Source organism: Cibotium barometz, chromosome 18 (genome assembly GCF_041138505.1).
Source record: "Cibotium barometz isolate CiBa-2024 chromosome 18, ASM4113850v1, whole genome shotgun sequence".
NCBI classification, from domain to species: Eukaryota; Viridiplantae; Streptophyta; class Polypodiopsida; order Cyatheales; family Cibotiaceae; genus Cibotium; species Cibotium barometz.
Window position 1 is genome coordinate 23832898 of NC_141063.1, and position 15919 is coordinate 23848816.

General features: G+C 39.8%; 1 protein-coding gene across 1 annotated transcript; it reads right to left on the bottom strand.

Annotated features, from left to right (window-relative positions):
- Positions 1-10967: 10967 nt before the first annotated feature.
- On the bottom strand, positions 10968-15244 carry LOC147629094 (uncharacterized). The gene is made up of 4 exons (XM_086812339.1): positions 14294-15244; positions 12200-12486; positions 11756-11986; positions 10968-11655 (listed from the first exon to the last, which is right to left on the bottom strand). The coding sequence occupies exons 1-4, from the start codon at positions 14787-14789 to the stop codon at positions 11311-11313; spliced, it is 1359 nt and encodes a 452-aa protein (XP_086668465.1). The 5' UTR covers positions 14790-15244; the 3' UTR covers positions 10968-11310.
- Positions 15245-15919: the final 675 nt, after the last annotated feature.

Sequence of the window (15919 nt, forward strand, 5' to 3'; positions counted from 1 at the left end):
AAGCAACAGAGTTAGAATCTGATGCTTTAGCTCCTTTGACCATGAGATTATCCTCTAGTTGGATGGAATTTGTTTCCTAATGTAGTGATCTCTCTAATGACTAAGCCGTTATAGATCGCTTCATGGTTAAGCCCATGGATGAATCTATCCAACAATTGATTATTCGAATAGTGTTCATGCAGAAGGCAATAAAAGTTCAAATGCTTGAGAACGGCTAATGAAATCTCTAACCGATTCCTCTTCTCCCCTCTCAACTTTGTGTAGATGTGAAGCTACACCCCATAAGACTTCTTCACGCACAAATTGCTTCAAGAACAATCTCTTAAGAGCGGTGAAGTTCAAGCATTCCTCGACCCTGAGAGTTCTTTACCAATCCCCAGCCTTACCATATAATGTTAGACTAAAGGCATTGGTCTTGGAACCTCATTTCGTTCTCCTAGGGCCTCACACACTTGATCAAATACTTCTAGATGTCTCCTATGATCACCATCTCCAGTGAATTTATGAGTTGGCTTGGCTATCTGGGCAGCCTTTCCATGGCTCTATCTACCACCATATCTCATAAAAGGTGTTATGATTTCTACTACCGCTCTTCCCAGGGCTTGTGCAAAAGCAACTAGGTCTACGGCGGGTAGAGTTGGTGATGGCATAACAAGAGAAATGAATAAGATTAGATGGAGGTGCAACACGTGGCACTGCATGAGGATGCATTGGTCTAAACCCTGATGGGGGTAGATATGCTACATAAGGTGTGCGTGTCCTAGTAGTGCCCCAATAGGTGCTTTAGTAATGTGGGCATTAGGTGCAGCCGGTCTCGCAGAGCAAGAGCTGTAGCACACTCACTCTAGGGAAGAGATGTTTCATGGGTGCACTAGAACGAGATGTGACTCCTCTAGGAATGGTAATACTAGATATGCCAGGCACAAGGGGCTCCATATGTGACGTGGCATTGGCTACCATGGTAATCGTGGGCATGTGGCTCAAAGGCAATTCTACGTCATTCATAGGTGCCATAGTTAGTGTGATGCTTATCACTGGATGAGGCAGTGTACTAGTATTGTCTTGGACGGGGGCACCTCTAGAATCTAAGAAGGTGAAGGTCATGCTAGTATGCTCTTGAGTCCCTGCAGCATGGCCTTATGTGTTAGAAGATGTGGGTTGATCCAAGATATAACCGAGTGATACTACAAAAATAGGATCCGCTAGGCTCAAAAGAGGTGTTACCATTTCGCTCATTGTGGGGCATTCTTGCTTTGGATGTCCCAACTTATGCCATAGGTCTTTGAGTCCTTTCATGTTCAATGACCCTATATATGCAATCAAAGATACCGTGCAATCGTTCCTCCTATGTTGTGGCTCTAGATATGGATTGGACAATCCCTTCCCAACTAACACCATAAGCTTGGCTTGTGGCAAAATCCACAAGTCTCTGTGGATGCATCATACTCCCAATCATTTGTCAGAAGATGTTGATCTATGATTTTCAAGCCTAGCTCTTTCCTTGAGGTAGACACAATGTTATTACTTATGTTGAGACTATCGGGCGCTACTTATGCAGTTCTGGTTCGGGACTTAGGACTCTTTTTGGGTGTACTAGGTTGTTTGAGCTACTAATCATTGTTCTGCCAATCGCAAAGTCTCTTCTTCCTTTGCTCAGGTATCCTGGATCAGTGCCTCTACCACTTGCACTTCTTCTAATGTCTTACCATCGAGCATAAGCACTTTTGCAGGGGGTGGTTTGATGGTCACAGTTGCAGAGCAGGTGCAAGAGAAGCTGTATGGGCAAGGATATCAACGTGAACGCTCCCAACTTACAACGATAAGAGTACACCAGGTGTCTCTTTGGAGTTAACCTCAAATCCTTCATTATATGGTCTGTAAGTCATAAGATTTGGTTCAGAGGTAGCATTTGAGGCTGAACCTCTGAGGTACCTAGCTACGCAGTCAAAAAGACTAGTGCTGGCTTGACTAGTGAGACGACCTGATTAGAGTTCTCACTTCTTGGGATTGGGGATCCTTCCATTAACTCAAAATCTAATGATGTATCATTGGTCCCTAGTATAGGTCCTTGTACAATGCTAAACTAGGTTCCAACCGAAGGACCTAGGCCCAGGTTTAGGCTGTTATATACCTAGCTTGATAGATACACTATCGTATATAACGGCCTCTAATACACACCCAGATCGTAGGTCCATGTGATTATAAGGTGTAGGAAGGTCCTACAGATGCCTCGATAAGTTTAAGAATTTTTATTTTTTATTTTTATTTTTATTTTTATATTTTTTTTAGTTTTTATTTTTTTTTTATTTTTCCAAAAAAAATTAAATTGACCAAAGTTTTTTCGAAACTCATCTTTTGTGTTTCTTAACGCGTCTCACACTAGAAATAGTGAATTTCTCCCGGGTGTAGTCTACAAGCATTGGCTCCCATAATTAAGGAAGCTCCTTAATTATGTAAAAATGTAAATTTTTTGGATGTCACACAAGTTGCGTCAACATGATCGCAATAGTCTAAAATATATATTAGGCAAGTTTGTACGAGCACTTTCCAAAATCTGACGATGTATCACTGGTTCTTAGTACAGGTCCTTGTACAATGCTAAACTGGGTTCCAACCCCGAAGGTCCTGAGCCCATTGTAGGCTAGTACATATCTAGCTCGATAGATGCACTATCATCTCTATCAGCCTCTAATACATCCGAGATCGTTGGTGCAAATGATTATAGGATGCAGGAAGGTCCTACACATGCCCTGGATAAGTTTGAGAATTTTTTAAATTTTTATTTTTTTATTACTATTTTTTTGAAACTTTTTTGGATTGGCCAAAGTTTTTTCGAAACACGTCTTTTGTGTTTCTTAACCCGTCTAGCACCAGAAATAGTATATTTTTTCTGGGTGAGTCAAGCATAGTTAAGGAAGCTCCTTAACTATATGTAAAAATACAAATTTTTGAGTATCACACAAGTTGCGTCAACATGATCACAAAACAACCTAAAACTTATATTAGGCAAGTTTGTGCGAGCACTTTTTGAAAAATTTCTACTCGTGTGCCCCGGACCTTTTACCTTTCCCCTTTTCACTTTTCACTTTTTACTTGTTTGCTTTTTTTGCTTTTTACTTTTTTTTGTTTATTGTTTTCCAAAAATGGTTTTTCTTAGAATCTTTAACTTGGGGCCTATATGCATTAAATTCATCTAGCCACTGAAAACATACTTTTGGAAATTTCTAGCTAGTGGCCTAAAAGCCTGCACGCATTAAATGCGACCACCCAATCAAGATGTCCCAAATTAGAGGAGAGGATTAATCCTAATTAATTCGCATTATTACACTAATCCAAAAATACAAAAATGCAAAAAACACAAAAATTTGTGTATGCCAAATCCTTCTCTAATTCGGTTATTATCCCAATTTCTCCATATAAGGAGTCAAAATTAGGTTAAACACTCTGCTAGGAAATCGATTCTATGCTCTATTTTACCCATTTCTTTCAATTTGATGCCCAATTTATTGTTTTTTATTTTAAAATTAAAAAATATAAAAAACCAAAAAACGCAGAAATCAATGAAAACATGAAATACAGAATTGAAAAACAAAAACCAAAAATGCAAAAATCAACAAAAACATGAAATACAGAATTGAAAAACACAGTTTTTGTAGAAATCGACTAAAAATAAACAAATATTTGCAATTACAACAACAAAATGCAACCACAAACATGAATAATGTAGCAAAAAAAACAAAAAATTCACGAAAATGAATCACACACAAGCATTCAAGATGCATTGTGGCTATGTTGTAGGGCTATTCCCCAGCGGAGCCATTTATGGGCAGCCCTTACACCATAGAAAGCATGCACCAAGGTCATGGGCTTTGCCTAACCGCACTCGGGAGCATAAAACAGCTCAAACCAAGAAGCAACCTAGATCACAATTGCATGGGCAAGGTGTGTCACTCACCTCGTTGAACGCTTATGCTCGGATTCTCGTAGGAGACGATGTTGCCCTGCAGCCACACTCCAAGCTCCACTCGAATGCTGCCACTGCACTCCAATGGAAGCTCGACCCTCCTCTCACTCAATCTCCCTCTCTCACATGCACTCACACATACACAATAGTAACTCTAATTAAATTAGGCAAGCAAGAAAAGCACACAAGAGAGCAAGAGAGTAGAGAAGAAGAGCACTCGATTAGTTGCATAAGAGAATGAATGGTGAGAATATAAAATGACCCTTATTTTGGCCCCCCCAGCCTTCACACCTTAGACGGCCATACTTAAAAAATAGGTCCATGGCTATCCATGTCCGCCTAGACTTATGCAAACACCTTATCTAAGCATGCAAGGTCCATGCTATCCATGGCCACCTAGGCTTGTGCAAACACCTAATCTAAACATGCAATCTCCATAACTAATCCCGTGGCACACCTTTCATAAACAAGCAACGATCGCACACGTAAAATATACAATGTTAGCGCGGCCAAATGAAGTGACGATTGCCAATGGATGCCGTCGACGCTGGAGAGGTGTCCAATGAGGGTTAACAGACATGTTCGACGACATTGTGTACACTGTCCCTGCAAAGAGAGTAACATCACACTGAGGAAGGACATGCTACTTTTTGGTACATCCGGAGATGGACAGATGCTTCTAACAAAAGGCCATAGTTTCTTTGACAAGTTTGATGTTTCTACTTACACGTGTATGCCACGTGTATATATATAGCCAAATTATGAAGCTTATTATTATTATTTTTCAAAAAACTTTTTTACTTTTATATTTTTGTATACTTGATTTACAAAAGTATACTTAATTTTAATTTTAAGTCTTATAATTATTTTTATTTTTAATCTTATATTTAAATTTAATTTTAAATCATTGAATTTAATTTTAATTTGTTGAATATACATGTGGACGAAAGAAGAGACATTTGCATTTACCATACTAAAAATTATAAAACAAACTACATGAAGTTCCACAAAAATACATGGGTGCATCAAGACCCAAAAGCAAACATTAATAACTAAATAGGGAACCTAAACCCTAGGCCTCTTGCTACTTGGCTCGACTAAATCAGAGCTGGAATAATAACAGATTCCCCTTCAAGCTTGAGTTGGCTCATGTATGGATCATTGATCCTAGCGGTGCAAGCGGCCAGGTGAGGCTCACCCATGAATGAATCTTCCCATCTTGACTAGATGAGAAGAGACGTAAGTCAACTAAGAGCATCACACAAGCACGGCCTTCTCCAAGATGGATGTGAGATAGGGATGGTTTTGAAGGCAACTCCATTTGTCACAGTTCCTTGATCTTTAGGATGAGTCATAACCTTCATGAGAACATGCCTTGTGGAAGACAATGATGTCATTAATCATCTTGTCCATGTACTCCTTTAATGTAGAGTCTTACATTCTTCCATGGACTCATGATCTGCTACTATCATCAACCCTCGATGCAAACTCATCAACATACAAGATGTCCTACAAAAAAAATACTCTCGTAAACGTACATGCCAAGTGGAAAAAAATGTGAAAATTAATGTGGAGAGTCCCCAACCATCTCTACCGGCTCCCTCTTTGTGTATGTCAAAGACAGTGTTATCATCTCCAAGTTCATCCTCAGTAGGCTCTAGCATGTGGGGAGACATGCGCTAGCACTCTCTTGACCACCTTCTTATGACTAGCTCCAATGTTCATGGAGGAATCGGAAGTCCAAAGGTATCCAACGAGAGGCACATCCTCACAATTGGTTCTCTTTGTATCCCATTGATTGCCCATCAACTGGACCAGCCAATCCTCACTTCGAGCCGCCTTGCATGCAAAAATGTGGTTTTTGTTTGAACTTCAAACCTTCACAAGTTGCAAACAAGTATGCAAAACAACCAAATAAATTTAAAAAACTCAAGTGAACATCTTTTGAGCTAGTAACTAGGTTCATAGAAGCTTGCATGTCATTTGCACACTTCACCCTTAAGATTCTATTAGGTCCATGCTAGGTGCTTGGCCATTGTAAAGAAGACAAGAGTGGGAGTGGTATGGGTTCTAACAAGCCATATATATCATTACAAGATGGCACAACATAGACAGAATCATAAAAGAAGATTTGTTGGACCACCAAAGAGCTAGTATTCTTATTCTCAAATAGCAACACTCCAATTTCGAAATGATAAACACTTATTTTTCTATTGAGGCACTCCGCTCATTGGCCATTCTTCAATTCTTGATGGATAGAAAGCAGGAAAAAATGTATCATAGTAAAGATATCAGAAATGAAATAAAAATTTCAAGAAGACACATGATAAAGATATCAGAAATGAAACAAAATTAAACATACCATGATAAAGATATCAGAAATGAAACAAAAAGTTAAAGAAGACACATGATAAAGATGTGAGAAATGAAATAAAATTAAACATACCATGATAAATATATCAGAAATGAAACAAAAGAAGACACATGATTTATTTATATTATAAATCATCATAAAATCACACGCTCAACATTTAGCATGTGCTTAGGGATCTTGACGTGAGGATGCACATAGATATCTTTGTACATGTACACGTTAAATGTTCCACTAGTATGCCGTCAAAAATCCATTATCCTTCCTTTCCAATGATTTCTCTAATCTTCCATGTGCATTAAAACCTAGCATAATAACAAAAGCATCTGCAAACAGTAAAATTCCAACATAATAATAAAATAAAAATTTTGATTACCTATTACTAAACACCAAACTAGTTAAATACTCTGGTTCAACACAACCTATAACATAATCAACAACGATGCATTGAAAACCAACATAACAACAAAAGTATCTACAAAAAGTAAACTTCAATATAACAACAAAATAAAATTTTATATTACTTGTTACAAACGATAAACTAATGAAATGCTCTGATTCAACACAACCTACAACATAATCAGACACAATGCATTAGAACCCACAATATGCAACATAAAAAATTTGAACGAGAATTTGTAAGCATTAAAACTCATGGATGCCATGACAAGTCAGCAAGAACTCATTAGGAGGATTTTATCTAAATTAGAAGATCAAGTTAGTAGAGAGAAAGAGCAATCTCTAAAATTTTCCCTTAGAAAGCCTAACAGAAAGAGTAACTACTTAGACGAAATGCAAAAATTTAGGTCATAACTCACACATATTTTGTCCAAATGGAATGAAACTTTATCACAAGATAGGTCTAGTAGAGATGAAGCTACGTCCAAATTTTAGTGGAGAAAGAAGTAAAGAAGCTAGGAGGTATGGCAAAATTAAATTTCGCCTATGAAAAAGAAGGGGAAATGGAAAAGGGGAGAAAGTGAATAGTTGAGCATTAAAAATTGGATTGAAATGAAATTCGTAATTCAAACTTCCATATGTGACTTTTTGTGAGAGGACCACAAAAGCACATCTAGCATCCCTCTTTTTTTAGTATGGGGCTCCAATATTATATTCCACTTACTTGATGATCTTGAGAGATTTGGGGCTGATTCTGTCAAAAAGATCGATGTTACATAGATCTGGAATCCCAACACTCTCATTGGCTAGCCTATTCTTTTTTTAGTAATTAGTTAGAGGGGCCTTTTGTTTACAAGTATTAAACATTTATTTTTTCGTTATTCCTATCCGCTAGAGACATTTTAAAGAAGTGATTCTATTATTCAGCCAAAGGGTGTTTGGTCAAAAAAGGTGTGATCAAACAGTGAAGGTTTTTTATTTTATTAAATTTTTAAATTTTATTCAATAAAATACTCATAAGAGCTTAGGAGGGGTAGCTAAGGAGAGCATTTAATTGTTCTCAAAAAGCATGGAGGGAGAGGTAGGAGAATGGCCTATACACACACATGCGTTTTAGAAACTAAACTCCAAGAGTAATGTAACTACGAATCCTACCCAGCAGTAATGTAAAAACTAGGATTCGATTCGCCCACTAGCCAAAACTAAGATGAGATGAAGGTGCAACCTTCCGCACCTCTACTGCCCCACCACTGGTAGCATCTGTCATCTTGGCTACTACGAAACTAAATTCCAATAAGCGATTCACGTCCAAGATCAAGCTCTTCCATGGTGGTCCTCCGCTTCATCATCTTCTTATCCCCTCCCTTTTGACTTATAAATTTCTCTCTACCCAACCTAATAAATGCTGGTTATGGCTATCATCCTTGCCTACACATTCTTATATACATAAACATTTTTTTGGTCCTCAAATGTGGTGAGGTCAAAATGCACCCCCTAATCTAGGTCTTAGATGTTCATGAGATTAATTTTGCCTATAATGTCCAAGAACACTGCCGTCTAGTACTCTCTAATGGTGCCCATCCATGTGCAGTCAGCCATGTCCTGCCACTTACTTCAATGAATTTATCTCTATGATGATTGATCTATATTTGTGGTTTGTTGTTTTTACATTTTCTTCTAAATGATAGTGGCTTAACTGAGAGGAAAGTTAGTTGTTTACATAGTTATAGAATCTTGCATCTCGAGAATTTGTAGTCTGCTTTTAAAAAAATTAATACATCACAATAGAATTGTATTAAGAGAGAATTAAATAAGTTAACTATTTTGAAAGAATGGTTACACATTTTACAATTGTTTTTGTGCATATCCTTACTCATGTGCATGTATTTATATGTTTCTAAATGAAGCTCCTTTCTCTGTAGTTTGAACTTTGTAGTATATTTTTTTGTGCCTAGTTATTTCTAATCATTTATATCAACAGATTGAGACATTTAATTTCTTCAAACAGGTGGTTGTTTTGGTCGATTCCAACATATTTATGACTAATATAATATCTTAACACTTACAAGAAAGTATGTTCTAAACTTAATTTTCAAAAGTTTTAACACTATAAGCTAATCATGGTCAACACCTTTAAGTACTTTACAAAGTGATCCCTATTTAAAGCTTTCAACTTTGCAAAAGACATATTGGCAAGACACCCTTTTCTACAAATTGCCATGATAACTTGCATAACAAAGCCTTTGTTAAGTAGTTTTTGTTTTCTTTTATTCAATAAACATTTCTAGATTCCAACAAATAGATTGTTTCATTTAATGGTACAAAAATCATATATATACATATGTACACTCACATATATACATATATATGTATATGCATATGTATATACATACACACACACACACACATATATATACACATATATATACATATGCATATGTATATACATACATACATACATATAACGTACACATACATATATATATACATACATACATTTATATATATACATATAACGTACACATACATACATATATTTATATGTATGTATATTATGTGTATACATATGTATATACATGTGTGTGTGTGGTTTTATTTTCAGTTTGAACCAACAACCTCAATTGTAGAGGATGTGTTGTTGATATGTTTTTTTGTGTTCACTCCCTCTGGCTCAGTATCGCCCTCTCCCTCTTAAATAATTATGTCATGTTGCTCTCTCAAACTTGCTTCGCCCCTCTCTCTTTTCGGGGAGGGAGGGTAACTTCTTGGAATCCGCTTCCTCGATTCCCAAAAAGCGCTCACTCGAAAATGCTCACCAAAAAAAAACCCCACATGTATGTATGTATACACATACGCACACGTGTGTGTGTACACACATATATGTATATATATATGTATTTATGTATATACATACATGTATATACACATGTATATGTATATACACACACATATACATATATACACACACGTATACATGTGTATATATATATGTGTGTATATACATACATGTATACATATGTATATACATACATACATGTGCATACATACATACGTGTGTGTGTGTGTATATATATATATAGCTTCTTGGCACACAGGGCCTGCACAGCAAAGCAAGAATGACTCAATGATGTTGAAGACTTTGCAACGATGGCACTGTAGCTTCATAGACAGTTTGTTACTTGATGGACTGAAGGATGTCTCGATGGGGATAATTGCAAAGATGTGTTGAAGGGTTAGAAATATTGCAAGAAGAGCAGGTAGGCCTTTTTCTAAAAAATAATCCTCCTCCCTCACCTAGGCAGCATATGCAATCAAGGATAGACCACATGGTTAGGGACTGGCCTAGCTAATGGCAGGATGATCATTGAATTCAAAGCCACAAGAGAGCAACTACTGCACAAGCACTAGGCAATTTCAAGATGGAGATTATATCTAGAAGCCTTCTAGGCAAAAATGGGCACGCAGAGTGTTCCTCTGGATTTGATGAGGGCTGCTCGAAGCTCTGCTTTTTTCTTCGGTGATTTTTTATAGGGGTAAAATTGGAGAGAATGGTTGTTTGTGGCTGTAACGATACTCTTAAAATCGCCCACTAAAACCTTTCTTGAATCGGCATAATTATTTTTTTTATGTCGTACATGTAGTCGTGCTGTTAGCTTTAAAAATAAGTGGCAAGGACGCCATAATCAAGCACAGAGGATAGATATTCACCAAGAAGAATTAGGCTTTGGTTCTAAAAAAGGAAGTATGAAGATGAGGAAAACAAATTCTGGAAATGTGTGCACCAAAACTTTGAGTAGAAAAATCTTATCTCGAAGCAACTGTAACCCGCATGCCATAAAAGACCTAAAACAATTGAAGGATTTTCACTCAAGGCTTTGCCTTAGCTTTTTTAGCTTTTTTTTTCTTTTAATAAAGGAGCTAGGGGTTGTGTGTGCACAAGGGCGTGTTCAAGAGATTTGAACAATAGAAGAGATTAAGATATTTTGGCATTGTGCAGGTTATTTAACCACCTCAACAAATCTACAGCATTCCATGTAAATGGTCTCCATTGGTTTTACAGACCCAAGGACCCTATGCATGTTATTGAGTCCTTGAAAAGAGGCATCATACCTTTGAAAACGTTCTAACCCACCGGCACCCACAGTGCCCCAAAATTTATCCTCCTCTATAAGTTGCTGAGGCTTATGGTCACACATAAGAAACTCATGCATGAAGGAGAATGGCAAAAGCACAAGATAAAAGGGCCTTTCGTCCAAGAATTTAACTAGCCAAGTACATAATCTGGACATTTAGTTCATTATAGACAGTTTCAAACAAGTTATGCCTATGGGCTTGATCTTGGAAGAAATCACACCTTCTGGAATATCTGTACACATGAGATTCAAGGCCTTTATGTTATCATATCAATCTTTTGTGGAAGTATAACTTTAATCTCCCATGAGGAGGGTTAACTATACTCTGCCCAATATTAAGTTCAAAAGCACGTTACACCTTCTCAGAGAAGTGCCCAAGCAGGTGATCCTAAACTACTTATCTCGAAGCATTTGTGTCTTCTATCCTCGGTCTGAAAGTGACCTCAGTCAAAGAAATTACTAGAGCCACGCTCTGATTCAGATGACAAGGTTGCCATACGCCCCGACTCCTCACGTGCCATAGTGTGCATGGTGCCTTCCAATGCCATGAGATGGAGGCGAGCTGGTTGGCCAGCATGGCGATGCGCCGAGAGTTTGCGGCTGATAGAGCCCGTGTCAAAGCAACGAATCCTGCCACTTGATGAAACGAGCCACGGTGTCACCTTCTCATCAGCCACCCTGGTCACCACTAGCAGCTTGCCTGATGCTTGAGCTGCAGCTAGAAGGTCCCGAAGCCCAGCTCGATCAGCAGCAGTCCCTACCTCCACGGTTGACACATGGCAGAAGCCCTGCAACCATCAAAGCTGTTAGGAAATTCTTTATTTTCTTACTTTTACTCAACCTTCTATCTGTAGGCTTCGTCACCAAAGATTACATTTATTATATTACCTCCTCTGTTCTGCTGATGCCCACTCCAAGCCGGCTTTCGTCCTCTTCGACCTTCAGCCCTACGGCAACTTCAGCAAAGTTGGGCACATACCATACCCTCACAGCCCTCAGAATTCCAATGTCAATGCCATGATAGTCCTCAAAGCCATAGATGCCCGTGTTCACAATGCTGGAAAGATCATCTCTAGAGCTTGAGCTCACAGTTCTACTCGATGCTTCTTGTCCTGAGACCTGGTAACAAATTATTTTTCAATTAATCATGGTGCCTTACATAAAATGCCCCTGTAAATGCTACACCACAATGATGGCAGCAGCCACTCTCTGACCACCTCATCAAATGCTTATGCCATCATTCACATATTATTAGCAAGAGGTAGAATTGCTTTTATGGACAAAATGCTTGGAATCATAAGCTACAGATTGCTTTTTCTGCCCTAAATCCACCTTTGTGAGAAGTGGCTCCGTTTGTATGCTGAGAAAGTTTATTGGCACCCCCGAGGCCTGTGATGCATACAGCCAGGCCGTGGCTCGGGCAACTGTGTCCTCCAGATTGCTGTATTGAAGCACGCCAAGATTTTCAGGTGCATGTGGAACCACCAGCAGAGAGAATACCATGCTGGAGCCCCCCACGGGTTGCACTCGCTTCATCTTCTCTTCCCATGAATAAGGCACATTAACATCTGTGAGCTGTGTGTTTACCAAGTGCGATACCATGCGTGCACATCTCATCTCTGTAAATCCACATCAAAAGATTGAGAAGTTTATAACTTTAATAGCTTTGGTATGTTTGATTGCACTGGATGATCTTGACACAATGAGAAACATGAACGTTCAAGTGGTTGAAAGCGACTAAACTCAAGCCAAATAAGAGTAGAAGGCAAAAGTACCTAAATTAAAATGCTGCTGAAAAGCTTATCCGGAACGTCAACCATTTGCTTAACAACCCGAATATAATCATGGAGCAACATTAACTCAAAGTTACCTTGTTTTCAAGCCCCTGAACAAAATGAGTAAAATGCTCACACTGGTAGACTAGATTTTAATGCACGTTATCAAACTAATATTAGGTTCATAGTCATTCTAGGTGTTTATTTCCAAAAACTAGAGTCCCCAAACATGTTTTTACAAAACGCATTTCGCCTGCAATATTATTAGTTCATTGAACCTTCTTGGAGGGATTGCTAGTTCACCACCCATAGCTTCCCTTTGGAGCAATCCTGAGGCTGAGGCTACACCAACACCGTCTGTGACTCCTCACTAGCAGAACCCACCAACCAGGTGTTGGGCTTCAGCCACACCAAGGCCTGATCTGATTCTTGATTTCTAGTGTCTCCACCCCCTTGGTAATGCCATTAATGAGCCTAAACCTTCACTTATATAGCTCATTGGTGAGAGCATCCCTGACTTTAAGGTCAATTTACACTAGCTCATTAAAAATGCTTAGTTAGGTACTAATTGTCCGATAATTGAGCCACTAATTAGCATTACTCTAGCCTCACCAGTAGTGCTTACCTTTTGGGGACATAACCTAAAACAGAAGATGCTGGGAAGTAGAAGATGGCCACACTGACATACAGAAAGTTGCAAGAGGGCCGAGACTCATCATTTGCATGAATTATGATGTGTGGACATGATGATTTGGCATGAATGCAAAAAGTTTTTTCTTCCTCCCCTGAGAAACGAAGCTTCCATGTGCTATGGACATGCCCCAATAGATATATCAACCTGTTGAAGAGGACAAAGATTTGTGCAAAAGAAGGGGAGTGCTCTCTTTATGGCTGGCTTTTCTCAGAGAGAGACTACATCGGGGGTGGGGGTGGGGAGAAGCCACACTAGGGTTCTTTAATGTCCAGCGATATCAACTTGGATGAGGAAGGGTCCAGACTTCAAGTGTGGGGGAGGAAGGCTGTGTGGCTTTCCTGCATGAACTGTGAGCTGCCTTCCTGACAGCTGCAAAGAGTGAATGGGGGTTTGCTTATATGGATCTGATAGATTCCCCCACGGGAGTGGCAGTGCCCTCAATGACCTCACTGCACCACACAAGTCAAAGGAGTCCACAGTGGCACATGGACCTGAGGCGCTGTGCTGGCGGCAAACCTTGTGGTGCGTCATCTAGAGCACAAACTGCCAGTTCCACCTTCAGGGCCCCGGCAACTGTGCCCCACTCAATGAAAAGGGACTTGTTAAGGATCTACTGCCAAGCCTGCTGGGCCTTCAAGCAGTCCAAAAGACAGGGTTATCCCACACGGGTAGCATGCTGCCGGGTGCTGGGGCAATTTTGCAAGCCAAGATCCTGCTGCAAGACCTCTATGGGTGGTGACTTGTGAGCCACAAGAAGGAGATCTTATGGGGACAGCTGCTACATAGCCATTTCCGAAGGCAGAGAGTATGGAGACTGTCATGCTGTGTCGCCTATGATCAAGGTTGCAGACACGTATCCTTGAAATGCTTGAAACCCTCTTCGGAGAAGCACCATTTTTTAATGCCCTCATAACATTTAGAAGCAAGCAAAAACAAAGGACAATGGGATAATCTTACCTTGCAAGGCCAAGCACTCCTCCTCTGTAGTGTCTGTGAACATGACAACATGGGTAGGGTCATTGATTGCTTTGAGCACATACTGCTTTTTGAGCATGGTGGAATCGTCTGGCACAATAGAGGCCCTAATGGTAGCAACATTGCCTCCACCTCTCTTCACTTTGATGAGGAGGAGGGTTTGACCTGCGATGTAGAGGCGGCGCAGCTCTCTCTGGAGGCCGGATTTGCCGCCGGCGAAGGGGGAATTGAGCTCCAACCCATCGGAGCAGACGACCTGCTCTACGATGTCCCCTGATAGGAGCTTGTGCTCGCCAGAGTCCTCGCTTTTGGCTTTGCTGCTCTGGCCCTTTATGCCTACTACTGGCCTGCTGCTCAGGCCCTTTGTGCCCACTACTGGTCTGCTTCTCCCTTTGCAATTGGAGCCTCTGCTGGTCATCACCTGCTTCTCTTCTGCGCTGGATGACTGCGGGGAAGATGAGCTGGCGACTGATGACATCCAGCACACACTTGGATTTCACCTGTATATCTGTAGATCGACCTACTAAAGGAGATGCAAGATATTTCTGATATATACCGTTGAAACTCAATGGAAACCCTACTGTAGGGAGGAGACTGATCAAAACAGACAACCTTGGGAGCTTGAAGAAGACCCCCCCAATTGACCCGAAGAAACGTGGAGCTGGTAGTCCTAGAGGTTGCGAGCTTGTCTGTCATAGCCAACAGTAAGGGGAGAAAAGAAGGGAAGCTTGTTGACATATTGCAACCATGACGGAAAGGAGGGAGCAGGTAGGAACATGCATTGGCCCTCCTGACATTTTTTAGTCCTGCTAGCCTCTTTGTCCTTGCATTTTTTAGAAGTCAATGCTAAAAGATGTGGGCCTCTTGGGTGAGACATGGCCTCAAAGATGTGGGGCCTCTTGGGTGAGACATGGCCTCAAACTATTCTCTTTTTCACCACGCCAACAAACGATGGTGGTGTTTTTCCATCTTTCATTTTTCCATGTATGAGTAACCTCGTGCTAAAAGATGTGGGCCTCTGGTGAGACATGGCCTCAAACTTTTCTCTTTTTCACCACGCCAACAACGATGGAACAACGATGGTGGTGTTTTTCCATCTTTCATTTTTTGAGGTATGAATAACCTCACCACTACAGACATCAGACTATCCCTCCTTCAACCTCCAAACTCTTACATACTACCACGTAGCAGCCTCGTGACACTTACTACAGACATGAGCCTATCCCTCCTTCAACCTCCAAACTCTTACATACTACCACGTAGCAGCCTCGTGACACTTTTCCTTTACATAACATAGAGATTGTCTATTTTTTCCTTCTTTTCCTTTGCATTTTTTCTCCATCAACACTATGAATTTATTCAAAAAGGTTGAATGTCCAATGTCATTAAGCATTTAACGACAAATTTAAGTAACTCGGATAATCAAATTTCATACATTCAAAAAGGCTGAATGTTGAGTGCATTAAGCATTTTTAAAGACAAATTTAAGTAACTGGGATAATCAAATTTCATCCATTCAGGTGCGTTGCTCCTATGAGGGATTTGATGAAATTTGGCCAACGGAATCATTTCATTGAGCTAACTATCTTACCCTTTTTACACTCATTA

Bases quoted from the DNA above. Each gene is read 5' to 3' on its own strand.
- LOC147629094 (XM_086812339.1), bottom strand. From the start codon at position 14,789: ATGTCATCAGTCGCCAGCTCATCTTCCCCGCAGTCATCCAGCGCAGAA. The intron at 12,487-14,293 runs GTAAGATTATCC...GTGGATTTACAG, and splicing joins GGAGTGCTTGGCCTTGCAAG to AGATGAGATGTGCACGCATG. The intron at 11,656-11,755 runs GTAATATAATAA...TGATGGTTGCAG, and splicing joins GCATCAGCAGAACAGAGGAG to GGCTTCTGCCATGTGTCAAC.